Source organism: Halichoeres trimaculatus, unplaced genomic scaffold (genome assembly GCF_033239565.1).
Source record: "Halichoeres trimaculatus isolate MK-OKI-2021-1 unplaced genomic scaffold, fHalTri1.1 fHalTri1_scaffold_22, whole genome shotgun sequence".
NCBI lineage: Eukaryota > Metazoa > Chordata > Actinopteri > Labriformes > Labridae > Halichoeres > Halichoeres trimaculatus.
In genome coordinates this window covers 15943690-15957544 of record NW_027437200.1, presented here as the reverse complement: position 1 = coordinate 15957544, position 13855 = coordinate 15943690, and the positions used below count along the sequence as shown (strand labels likewise).

At 38.3% G+C, this 13855-nt stretch overlaps 1 protein-coding gene across 5 annotated transcripts in view; it reads left to right on the top strand.

Annotated features, from left to right (window-relative positions):
- The first annotated feature begins 1980 nt into the window (after positions 1 to 1980).
- LOC141784392 (RNA-binding protein with multiple splicing-like) overlaps positions 1981 to 13855 on the top strand; it is a 49741-nt gene continuing 37866 nt past the window's right edge. For 3 of the 5 annotated variants that reach the window (XR_012597439.1, XR_012597438.1, XR_012597437.1), the window contains exon 1: positions 1981 to 2463. Coding sequence is in view for 2 of the 5 variants with exons in the window: in XM_074662222.1 (XP_074518323.1) it covers positions 2401 to 2463 (63 nt within the window). In the remaining 3 variants the exon portion in view is untranslated. The remainder of the gene's footprint in view (positions 2464 to 13855) is intronic. The other 2 variants (XM_074662222.1, XM_074662221.1) reach the window with 2 other exon arrangements.

Sequence of the window (13855 nt, the reverse complement as noted above, 5' to 3'; positions counted from 1 at the left end):
AACAATGCAAACTGTGGGCTGAACTAAGGAAGTAAAAGGCATATACGGACAATGCTACAACCAAACCTTACTTAGATTACTCTGAACTCTTCTTCCGTATGAGTCATGTGTCATATGTGTGCTCCACTGCTCAACAGGTTTATTTTTGGATAATGTGTGCACTCCGTCATACTTCTACCATAAACATGTTATCTCATCTCATTTCAAATAATCAGACCTTCTTATATATGTTATAATAAAAACAAGGATCCCAAGTTAGTCAAACAGTAATTAATGGATGAAAATTTGTTGATCGTGTTTAATCTTCAAAATTCACTTCTTCAAAGGCAGAAGTTAGCATCACATACAGCTTTACAAGACTATTAAACATAGGTTCTGATATTTGGATCAAATTTCATATATACTTTGAATTCTTAAAGCTCCTGTGAGAAATTTGGGATTGTGGTGACTTTGGCGCCCCACTGTGGACGAAACTGTATTTGTCTTTTAAAAGTAAAAGTAGTTCTCCAACCAAAATTCTCATTACTGTACCAAAGAAAATACAAAACAAACAGTGACAGGTCTTCTGACACTGACCGTACAGTACCTGAATTGCGATGTTTTCTTCTTTATCCTTTTACGTTATATTTCGCTATATTTTCACATTTCAGTTTATTTTTTTTAACTTCCTTTTTTAATTTATATTGCTGGAAGAGAGGAACAACATCTTGATTTTTTTCCGAAAGTGCTCAAATATAAGATGAAATGACAATTTAAGCTATTAGCTAATTAGCTCATGATACAGGAATTAATAGAATCCTATATATATGTATTTTTTTTTTTAATTAATTTATTCCGTATCATGAAATTACAAGTCACACACTGTACATTTAGAAGTTCTATCACATTTTCCATTTCATGATCAAAAAGGGGCAGGAAGAAGAAAAACTTATTAATACCAGCCCCTTTCTTGACATAATAAAGCAAAAATACTTAATGGTCTAACCTTCAGATATTTAACAACCGATGCTTATTTAAAATGCAAAAAGTCAGAATTAATAATAATACTTAAATGATACATAAAAAAAATAGAAACAAATAATCACATAACAACTGGCAAACATACACAACTACTCATCATCAACAACAATGATATATAAAGCAAAAGAGGACCTTTCACCTAGCATCTTCATATTTCCTTATTACTTTGTTTTATGTATGTATTGTTAAGAGTAATCAGTATACATATCAACCCATTTCACAGCTGTCTGAAAAATGCCTCAGGGGAGCTGTAAACATACTGAATGATAATGTCAAAAAGAAGTTTCACATTTTTTTTTCTGCTTGTTTGTTTATTATAACAACTATTATCTTTTGGCCAGAGGAGAACTTTAGCATATTTTTGCTGTGTCACTGTCTTAGTTAAATAGTCTCACTGGTTGAAACTATTGCAGTCACTTCGCCTCTGTTGGACTTCAGAAGGAGGCGTTTTTTTTTTTTTTTTTTTTTATGGCACTCCACTATGGCCCCACTTTAAAAACTTTGGGGTTAGTTCTACTGATTATAAAGTATATTATTGTTTTGTTTTTTTTAAACATCACCCATGGGGCAAATGGTTTGAAAAGAGCATTTAGATAATAGTTCAGAAAACAACAGCTAAAGAGTTAAAAATAAAAAAAAAGTTGTTGAAATTTTAATGATTGTATTAAGATGTTATGGTTTTTGTTTTGGATACAAACTGTTAAGGAGGTGACAATTAGACAAATAAAAACAGTGGATGAGACATAGTGTTAGCACATCAGCTACTATAGATGGACAGCACACTACATTAATATTGCAGGAATGTTGCAGTGACTAAAATAACATCCAGCTGGTCCAAAAGCCGATTGGTGATAGGCACCAATTTTCCGCTGCCACTCTCTCAGCACTTGATAAAACTTGTTACAGCGCAGCAGACGGTGCATCCCACCCTTTACCCCACCCTAAACCCCTCCCTCCCTCCCTCCTTCATGCGTCCCTCCTTCCCTCACGCGGAGATGAAGAGAGAAGTTTGCCTGCGGCACAGTCCACTGAACATTTACTGTATTTCATTTGGGGAACAGCAACAAGAGCCTGCGGAGAAGCTTTCCAGGGAATGCTGAGGAATATCCGCCTGCACAGAAAGCACCGCTCACAGCTGACTTTTTCCTCTTCTTGAGAAAACAATTGCATTCAGTTATCATTGATGTCGCCAAACTAGTGGGAAGCTCGGGTCAGTAGGACAGCGGTCGCACGCGGACTGTTGTCTGTCGCGAGGGGGGCTTTTAAAAATCCGTGGTCCTGGAGAAGAAGGACGGAGCCACACAGAAGCGAAAGACGAAAGAAGGAGAAGAAGAAAAAGAAGATAGTCCACGCGAAGGGGAAAAGAGAGCCCGACTCAGAATGAATAACAACAAAATCGAGAAGGAAAACGAGCAGAGTGAATTCACCAACCACGAAGAGGAGGTATGTGTCCGCGCGCGAGCATCTATACCTGCAATTTGAATTTTAACAGGTCGTCGCGTGACGCATAACGGCTATCTGAATAAAGCTCTCTGTGCTGCCACCGTAGCATGTTTTGGAGTCCAGCTGCCAACTTTTTAGCTTATCCTTTCGATTTCTGTTTGATATTTTGTGCGTTATGAATTCCTTTTGTAGCTTCTCATGCAGTGTCACTGAGTTTTAAGGTTGTTCAAGTCAGAATAGTGAAGTCTGTTAGCTACATCAGCCTTGAGGGCTGACAGTAAAATATTTCACATTTGGGTTTCTTTCTCTAAATTCTGCACCTGTTATCCACTTTTACCTTTTTCTGAGCTCCTTTAGTTTAGTTTCACCTTACCTTGCAATCTACTGTTGCTTTGAAAGTATAAATTTTCCTTTTTCTTAAATTTTAAGCAGCTATGACAAGACCATCTTTTATTATCCCTTAATGGTGCTAGCAGGTATGCGTCAGAAAATGTGGTTGCCGTGTTAGCCTGTTTTTGTATTTCTAACATCAGAAACTCACAACAAAGGCTACAAAAACACATTTTGTACAAGTTCGGGACGAATTCTGCTGAGAAGTAAGATGTAACACTTTGTCCACAGGGGGCGACAAATTCAACATTTAACTGAAAGCTCCTCTCAGTTGCTTTAAATTTACCAAAGTGAAGTCTAAAAATAACTCATCCGCAGAGAGAAAAGTGAGCAACAGGAAGAGGCTTTAAGATGGATTGATCACTCCTAATAAATTCCTGAATAATTCCTTGTGCAAGATAACGAGTTACTCTGAAACAACAACAGCTGTAGTGTTGTTAGTTAAACCAAACTTTACACAAGATTTAAAAACACCACTTAAGGGAATTCAGAGCCAGGGGGTGAATTAGTGTTCAGATGTCTGCTGCTGCTGCAACATGTAGGCAATAACTCAAACAAAGACCCACTGCACTGCACTGAAGTAAGAGTATCCTCCCTGTGAAAATGACTTAATTATATCTCAATCAGAATGCTAATGTTTGTCTGAAACAAGTGGGGTAATCCATTACTCTGAAAATATGCTGGATAATAGCTCAGCTCTCCTTCTTCTTCTTGGGAAACATTGCACAATCATGGATGTGAAACATTTCCTTCTCAGTAAATTCATTTGTGCTTGTTTTGTTTTTTTTCAACAAAGGGATTTTCTTTGGAATGGGTGTATCTCTGTTATCTCAAAGCTCCACGCGTCCGCATAGCTGAGTGATGCAAGAAAGGTATATCGGATCATATCGCATATTTCTCTTGGAGCTATTCGATTAAGGCTCGGTGTTGTGTTAGTCTCTTTGTAACTGAATAGCCAAACGCAGCCGGCCTGATGTAACACCATATTTGGGTCCACTGCTGCTGAGGTTGGATGGAGTGAGTGTAGGCACTCTGCAGATGTGGGAAAGTGACTTCTTGGGGAATGTGATGTAGTTTGGAATCTGGATGTTTTTCAGATTCAGAGTCATTAAAAAAGACAGAAAGCCGGCCAATCGTCACATAATTTGTTTGCAAAGAGTTATTTTGGCGAGATCTTCCAGGTTATATTGACGCGTTAAAGAGACATGTCTTTTAAACAACAACAACAACAAAAAAATCCTCACACTATCTCCCAAAAGCTTTGTTTTCGAGTCAAAATAACTAACTAAATGTTAAAAAATAACTCAAAATTGTCTGATTTGATTGCTTCTAATTCTCAAAGGAAAATCAAAAAACAAAAGTTAGGATTCTAGTTTCTCAAATGTGTTGATTTTTCGTATTTTAGGTGCCTAATTGGACTCCAAGATATTTTTCTTTTTGCTCATAGATGAATTGTCTTACCAAATAAGCAATCTGAAGTCTCAACAAAGCTGTGATGTCTTAGAAACACAGAGAATAACAAGCAGATCACACAACGTGATTAATCAAGAATTACAATCACCATAAATTGCACCTCTTCTTCTATTTGATAAATAAACCTCTGAAGCCAAACGGCTTTTAATATTCAGTAGAAACAGAATCGGACGAGACCAGTGGGTTTTGCATTGTGTAAAAAAAAGCAGACGGAGAGACGGAGAAAGAGTAATGGCCGGAAGATTCTTAATGGTTGTAGAAATGTTTGGAAGCCACCCAGACTGGCAGGGGCGTAAATTTACCCTGGTGAATTAATGAAATGTTAGAGGCTACCACTTTGTCTTTTGGGTAATGATGTGTGTAAGTAATCTGGTTGAAGACATCCACGCTGGTGTGTACAAAAAAGGCAAGACACGCACAGAAATGACTTTAACTTATGAGTATGACTTGCACTTTTTCTACGCCATTCATTAACATCACAGTTTAGTCTTGCAGTGAAGAAAATAAGAAGAATACTTATAGTGTTGGACCACTTTTTTTTTTATTTGACCCATGTGAGCGGAAGCATTTACAATCAACACGGTAGCCATTGCAGTAAACTGCTAAACAGCACTAAACTAACCATAAACGATGACCTTATGAGAGCCAAAGTTTAACAGCCTCTGGTATGACTCTCACATGCTGAACAGCCCCTCTCCTCCTCCTCCTCTTCTTCGTCTCCCTGCACAGTGTAGTATGTGACTCAATGGATCACTGATTCGCAGCAGTAAAGCGCCGTAGCGAGCTCGTCCCCGCTTCATTGCTCAACCATCATCACTGTAAACCAAAGCTCGCCGATGCTTAATGTAAACTTACCAAACATGGAGCTGTTTCAGGCGAGTAACGCAGGTGGAGCCCCCCTCCTCCTTCTCCTGGACGCCTCTAATCTTGCAGGCTGTTTTTGATAAGCATTATTATCAGGTGCTCTGGAGGCCGTCACATGCTGTGGCACTCAACGGCCACTGATGTAGCAGAGGTGACAGGCCGGCTCTTGTGCGGTGGATGTTTAAGATACGCTCTGAGCAGCTGTGGTTTCCACACCTTGTATGGACAAAAGAGCTGCAGGGGGGCTTAAAGCGGATCTGATTTTCTACAGGAAAAACGTGATTTGAGGATGCTTTAAAGAGTACAGTTGCACGTGTTTCTGTTAACTTTTTGACGTCTATTCATGGTGACAGAGGTGAGGTGACAAACTCCAGACATGTTTGTGTTATCAGGAAGGTAACATATTTTGACAGTGCATGCAGTGAAGGAACAGCTGACCAAAAATGTATCACATCAGAGTTTATGTACTGATTTTAGAGACAAGATGTTGAGTAGATTAATGGTCCATTCGACTGAAAGAGCAGCAAAACAAACAAAAAAACCCCATTCTATTAGAATTCAATACAATGAAACAAATAATCTCACACCTGTTGTTTACAGCCTCAGTAATATTACTGAGTCATTTATTAAGCAAAAATCACAGGAAAATTTGCTGGTCGCCAAAAGATAAGGGCTGCAATGAAACAGAAAAGATTTCTAAAATTAGAATTTTGATTTAACAAAAATAAAGTTCAAATAAATTTTGAGTATACTGAACTGAAAGTTTATAAGAAAAACAGGAAAAAATAATATATATATATATATATATATATATATATATATATATATATATATATATATATATATAATTTTTTCCAGTTTTTATATTAATAAATATTATTTAATATATTATTTGGTTTCTTGACTCGAAAACTTAGAGTGTGTCAAGTTTGTCACTTAAATTACTGTGACATTAAACTAATGTTGCAAAAAAATATTGTGTGAAAAATGTGGTCAGTTAGTGAAATTGATAAATGTCACTTCATGTAACCAATGTTATTCATAAAAAAATCAATTTTGCACAAAACATGTCTATGATTATTATTTTATCAGTCTACTACACTGTAAAAAATGAACTTTAAATGATTTTAAACTAACCGACCTGAGTAAAGAGAGAAAACATTGATGATGATGAAGCTAAGGAATAAAATTTTTTGAATATACTATGAGGTTATATTTATTATACAGTTTAGGGAAAACATTCAGTGGAGTGGCTCTTTGGCACCATCTACTGCAGTGGAGGTGCGGAAGACATATTGTACTTCCTTCTCTCCTAAAATATGAATTTTTGTTTTAACAAATATATCGATAGCAAGAGTTGAAATATTGATATTTTATCACCGGTCAAAGTATCGCAATATATTGCCGTATCAAAAATTTTTCACGCCTCTAATAACAGCTAACGTAGACTGAAACTATGATGATAAAACAGGCTCATAGTTATACATTCAAATCTTTGACCTTACATTTATTCTTGACCTATTATTTTCTAATAATTCTATAAATTCAGTTCTGGTAATAAAGAGCTTTATCTTAACTTAAATATTTTTGTCAACATGACTTTTAGGCATTGGTCATAAGCTACACGTATTGTCATTAATTTATGTTTTTACATCTTGTAAATTTACAACCTGTTTTTGTAGGGGTCCATTTTTTGATTTTTTGATTCTTCTCATTGGTACAAACCAGTAGCAAGACCTACAACACATCATTTTTCACTTTAATCTGATTAAGATTTTTTTTTTCTTGAAAGCTTTGTAAATAAAATTTTACAAAATAGATTTACAAATTTACTTTGGAAATGTTCTTTATTCTCATTAATGTGCCACTTCAATCTGGTAAATTTCTAACTTTATTCTCTTGGTTTTGAGATTTTGTTCTTATGATATCAAGACTTTTCTTTTAAAAAATGACTTATTTTTTCAGTTTAGGATTTTTTTCTTGATATCAAATTTTGTTTTTCTCTAGCCTGGCCCTAACTCCTTTTGTAAACATAACCCAATCCTTTCTGTGTTGTTTTGGGAAATATCAGCAGTCACTTTTCCTATACTGCATACATTCAGTCATGTACAGAACAAGCTGATTAACCAAAGTGACAGGTGTCAGGAGTTTCAGTGAGTGAGTGAAAATGACAAAATAACAACTCTGGAGGAATTTAAGGCCTGATTTGTGTTAATAGACACACACACATAGTAAAGAGAGAGGACGGAGGAAGGTGAGGACAGGCTCTGAGTACATGGAATGCATCGTAGCTAAGCAAGTCAGCCGACCAAGCTTGACCTTTGACCTTTATGCTGTCAATTTCCCACAAGTCAACCTGTTTATTTAAGCTCTTCCTTGGAGGTCTGCTGCTTGTTTTTGTCTAAAGAGCGAGCAGAAACCATCTTTACATTCATTGTATTTATTTACCATCAAGTCAAAGTCATAATCATAACTGTTATAAATCTGGCCCTCCTGGACTGCCGAGCAGGAGTTTGAACCTCGTAAAACATCTGTTGATTCAAGTTCTTCGCTGTCCATAAACATGTAAGTGGATCTTTACAAGCACCCCGAAGAGAAACAGAATATCACTAGAGCAGAGTTCAGCAAATGCGCCGCGTCTCCCTGGGGTGTAATTGGACTGTGCTTGGCTGGCTTTAGGTATCCACCAGGTTCTTCTTCTTCTTCAAACAGCGGGTCATGTGGCCGGCGTGACCTTTTCGGTGGAGAGAAGCACGGTGAAGCGGAGGGAGGCCACGTCGGTCCGTAACACACTCGCTGTGGGCATGTGTGTGGTCTGCACTCATGTGCTTGTATCTATGAAAAGGGCACGCAGATGTATTAACGCTCTGTGACAAGAAACGTTAACAGGGGGGTTCTCAGAGGGCAAAGTGGCCATGAGGAGGCATAAAGAAACGGAGATTTGCTGTAGATTATGACTATAAAACATCTTGAACATACACAATGAAGCGACACACACAACGCAAACTGTGAAACCTAGCTCCTGCTTCCCGTCTGATCGGTAGAAGTTTATTTATAAAAGCGTGCGGGGAATTGTCATCTTATCTTAGCCATTTGTCAGCTGCGCGACAAGAGGTATTTGAAACGACAACAACAAGGCTTAGCGTCAGCAACGGCTGGCAAAGGATCCTGAAGAAAGGAAAGGAATCAGATAAAGAACCGTGCAAGATATTTAAATATATATCTGCAGCTATAAATAACCTACAAACTGACCACAACTCAGGAGTGAAGTCTCTCATATGTTTTCCTTTAAAGGCCTCAGTTGTCATCCTTGAGTTTCTTTGTAATTAATGATTCGCTGCACAAGTGGAAGAGTTTGTGCCCAGACAGCGTCGGCCATCTTGTCTGGCTTTGTCATACTGTATTTATGAGCTTCTTCTGTCACTTTTTCTTAATTTGCTTACTCAGAAGCTATAATTATCCACCTCAGTATCGCTTCTCCGAGCCCTCCTTTTCCTTTCTTTCCTCCTCAGCTCACTTTTTCCTCGCTGTATCTTCGCCCCCTCTCTCCTGCTCCCTTTCTACACTTTTATCTCCCTTCCTCTCCGTTTCCTCCTCCCTCCTGCCCTTTTTTTTTCTTCCCTTCTTATCTTGTTCTCTGGCCGTTTCCTCCCTTTTTCCCTTGGTACTGTTTATAAACCGCCACACTTCTTCTCCTCTTTCCCTCCTTCTTCACCCTGCCCACTTCAGTCCCAGGAGACCAGACAGACCCCTTATCCCTTATCGCCCCATACGTTGAAAGCATGACCCTGAGATCTTGGAACAGAAGGGCCTTTTATGGTCATGGGAAGAGGTCTAAAGGCTGGAGCGAGCTGGGCAGAACAGTAACCAGGAGTAACTTGGATTCTTGAGTGCCCACTGCTCATTAGAATGGCCAGTAAGAGTTAGCCATGCATGGTCTGACTGCTCAAGATTAGCTTAAAAAGGTGGGAGGAAAGTTTTAAAGACTCTTTTTGTAAGTTCTTTTTGGATTAGCTAATTTAAAGCTTTTTGAGAAGTTGTAAACCAGGAAAAGAAGATTAACTTCCTTTCCATTGTGCTAATCCAGATTTTCTTCCATATTGTGAAGAAAAACACTTGAACCAGATATGATGCACAGGTAGATCCATATTTTGACAGACTCATCAGCATCTTTGATGTTACATTATATAAAAACAGTATCGTCCAGTGAAAAAAACCCCAATATACTCGCAAATTAAGAAAGTAAGCTTATATTAGCCACCTTAAACTAAATAGTTTGCAGTTAAACTGATAACACATTCACGTAACATGCTACATTTACAACCATGAAGTAAGGTTCATCTATTGGTTATGCAAATTAGAATTTTGACAGGGTGAGCAGCATCTGTTCAAAATGCCTCGTGGCCTCCACCCAGAGATTGAAACTAGGGCTGGGGCAATATGCGATTCTTGCGATTAGATTTTTAGATTTTTGGGGTGCCAATTCAATTTAGATAAATAAAATTGATTCTTTTATTTACTGTTTTTGTGATTTTTAGTTTTCTATTTTAACACCAGACCATGTGAAAAAGTTAAATGATGATTATGCCTACAGACTATATCATGAGCCATATTTTCCCATAAAATGCACGTCACCTGAGTCCGAGAGAAACATTTCACCCTCTGCTGGAGAAAAGTGGTACCTTTTTCCACTCCAGTTTATGAACAAAGACTGAAATTAATAATTTGATTTTTTTTAAATCGATTTTTTGACAAAGAATCTCAATTTTGATATTGTCAAACAAAAAATCCTGATACATCCTTTTCGATTGTTTCCTCCCACCCCTAATAGAAATTAATGATTAATTAAGATAAGATAGGATACTCCTTTCCTCCATAACAGAGAAATTAACAGAGTGACAGCAGTAAACAAGAAAGTGTAGTACAAACATAAAAATAAGAATATATGAAATAGAATGTCATCATAAGTGTAACCTTGAAAAAGAAATACGCACAGAACTATTTAACCACAAGAAGTATGTCAAGAACTGAGTACAAAAAATGCACTAACTGATACAACACAAAATGCAACAAGTCTTCTGAAAATTGTTATTAAGATGTTAACAAATGTTAAAAACTAACTTTTTGCCACAGTGTCAACAGGCCGAGTTGATATGCGCCTAAACCAGGCCATGTGTTGCTTTTCTTAGTAATAGGGCACCATCGTCATAAGTTCTAACCAATCAGAATCCTGTATTTTACATAATTTGCTCATTGAAAAAGTTAAATAATATGTCAAGTAAAAAAAACATCAAGACATTCCATGGAAAGTAAGCAACCTTAGCTGTCATAAGCTAACTGTTTCATGACTGCCGCTTCAAAGGTACTGTGTTTAATGAATTTAGAACAGAACTCGGTGCAAATTTGACTTTTGTGAGTTTACAACTATCTACAGTCAAAAAATCTACATTAGCACATTCACATGTGTTGTTAACTGGTTGTTATGTAAATCAGAATGCACACACTAGCAATCCGCACTGTGCTTAAGCACACTTCAACCCCAAAGTCCACTCTGTTTGGCCAGTGTGACTGTGCCATGAGCACGAGTCACTTCTCTGCTTTGGCGCACTTCAGAGCAGGGGTGGCGCCATGGGTGGGCCCAACAGTCCAAGGCCCACCCACTTTCTGGCAGACCCACTTTAATCTTTTCTTTGAAAACATTTGTTTCTCTTTCTTCCTTTTTTTGTCTAAAAAAAATCAGCTTTAAAGAGGAATTTTATACAATTTTGTCATTTTACGGTTGTTTTGTTATTGTTCTGTTTCTATCAAATGAGCCAAGTTTGCCAGTCTTTTAGCCCCTGGGTAAAAACTTATGACTCAGTCAGCCTTATGTTATACCGGTAGGACTAGAAAATGAATTTTGGAAAGACTGTAGATTCTTGTCTTTTATTTAACTGAGGTTAACATTGCTGCTCTTTCAGCCTATAATACATGGGACAACACTAATCTTTGGCCGATACCATTGAGGGCCATTGCTGTCTGATGCACTACAATTTCATCAAACGTTAAAGGATCAAAAAACCAACCAAATCTGCCTGCAAAGAATGAGTTTGTTTGGACCCAGCATTGTATGTGCTGGTTTTCTTTATTTGTATCTCTTTGGAAACTTAAAAAAATGCTCAGTTAGACATAAAAGCAAGTAAAGGATACAAAGTATGTTCCATTAGGTGTCAAAGTTTAAACGAATTAATGGTTATTGGCAGTCAGAGAGAGGGGACCTTTAAGTGCCGTCACTTCTACACACAACGAGGAACAGCTGCGTATAATGGGAACATATTAACAGGAGGCTTACGTTTCCTCATGGAGACACAAAGCATGACTGAGTATCTGCTGTTGTTTTTGTCTCCACTTGCTCGGGACACTTTAACCCTCTGCCCACCCAACCCTCTAAACCAAACAGTGTAAGGTGTCCGCTCGGGCAGGCAGCAACAAAAGGGAGTCCAGGAAAAGGCAGGGCGGACTTGGCCGATTAGTTCACGTTAATGAGCAGCGAGGAATGTTAAGTCCATTCACCGGGAGGCATCAGATAAGAGAAAGGAAGAAGAGAGCAAGCTGCTATGAAGGATTTTGATAAACTCTTAAGCTGACAGCCAAGAAGTCACTCTTTTCAACATCATGTAAGAAAAACACCTTGAGGCCTTTGATGACAACTTTTCCAGTCTGCATTTAAAACAATGGAAACTGTTATAGTGTGAGGAAGAAAAGAGCAAGAGAAGGGGAAAAAACATTGTGAAGTGGGCGCTTACTCGCCTTTCCTAGGTCATTTGTTTAAATGTCTTTTAAAGGTTAACCTGTTGGAACATTTACAGGCCCTCACCGAGCTGTAATTGTTGCACAAAAGCTTTTCAGGGGGAAAGAAAAAGAGACAAAGAATCGCCTCGCAAAGTCAAATCGTGACGCTAGGAGTGTGCTCAACCTCAACCGCTGACCCCTGACCCGTGCAACAACCTGCGACCTCTCACCTCGTATGTGAAACTCAACCCTTCAAACTCTGGTGATTAACAGACAAACGGAGTCATCCATTTAGGGTCGTTTGACACCTCCCGGGGTTCTGCTATCTCTCACTTTTCACGTTCCCTGACAAGGAAGATGAAAAAAAAAAATATGCAGGGATGACGGAGAGCGATGCCAACACTGAGCGGTGACAAGTCAGATAGCAAAGGAGTGTGGGAGTCTGTCAGTTAGACTGTTTTTTAATAACCCGGCACTCAACTGATGCAAGAAAACTCAACTTACCCTGAGCTCACAGGCTTATGGGTAGACTTTGATTTTAGGTCGAGTACACTGATCCAAGACTTTAGAAGCAACTCGTGCAATTAGGTACTTCTTTTTCCATCTTTCATCTTACATTTTACATCTAAGAACAATTCACTGTTCTTAAATGCTGGACCACGAGTCCTCTATAACTTATCTAAATGATAAAAGTGAAGCCAAAATGCATCTCAGATAGATGCTTACCTGTGGCGCTGGTGATGGTACTAGAAGCCTGAGTTTGTGTAGTAGAATTTAACTGGAAGCAAGTTTTTGGAGTATTGCCGTTTTTTCACAAACTAAACAAAATTTAAACTTTATAATTACTGAAAATTCTGACAAGAATCTATCAGTTTGATCATTTCTGTTGCCGAAAGCATCTTGAGTTGGTATAAATCTGGCATTACTATTCAAGAGAAGTTCACAAACTTGTTCTGTTTCATTACCTTTCACAGTACAGCTGTAGTAGTACTCAAGTCTAGGACTCAAGTCTATGTCGGAATTGTGACCTGACTCAGACCTGGGTGCTGAGGATTTAGACTTGGGCTCAGACTTAAGCTTTGGCTGCATGAGCATTGAGAGGACTTGGGGTTATTTATCAATGAATCTATCCACATAGTTCTATACGGGCAGGCAGTATCATTTGTATTGATATAGTTCTGTGACCTGGTGACCACCCTCTCCCTCCACTCACCTCCACTAATCATGAGGATGGAGTCCATCACCAAAGAAGAGTTTGTCAGTAAAAGAGAAAATAATGCTTTGATCATATTGATCAGCAGCAAAATGTGCTCTGTAAAGAATGCGGAAAGCCTGTTGCCTGAATGTTGTCGCATTTGGTACGGGATGAAACAGTAAAAGTGGGTCTTTCTGTGGAGAGTGCTAGCGAAGCAAAAGTGCTGGTAAGAAACAAACAAAAAAGAAAAACATTAAAACATGACACTCCTCTTCTATTGGTCCAAAGTGCACACCCTCAGCCAATCGCACCGACTTACGGCATTGGGAGTGAAGCAGCATGTGTGAAAGTGAGTTTTGATTGTACTGTACATTTTAGAGTGTTTGGATGGGAGTGTTGGTGTGTCGTAGTTTTTTGTTGTGTGTGTCCGAGCAATGAGGTGATTCATGGCGACTTTGTGAATGCTTATTGACACCTGATGGTTTTGGAAGTAGTTGTAAAAAGTGATGAGATGCCCTGGGAGTGCTTGAAATGTTTTTTTTTTCTGTGCTTCTTGGGGTCGTTGTGACATTATTTTTCCTGACTCTGCTATGTAGAGTGTGTTTGTGTGTCTTGGAATGGGGCGTAACTTTGCTGTTTGTGATAAAGCTAGGTAATGTCAAGCTAGGTAACATCACCCTACGTAATGCCACCCTACAT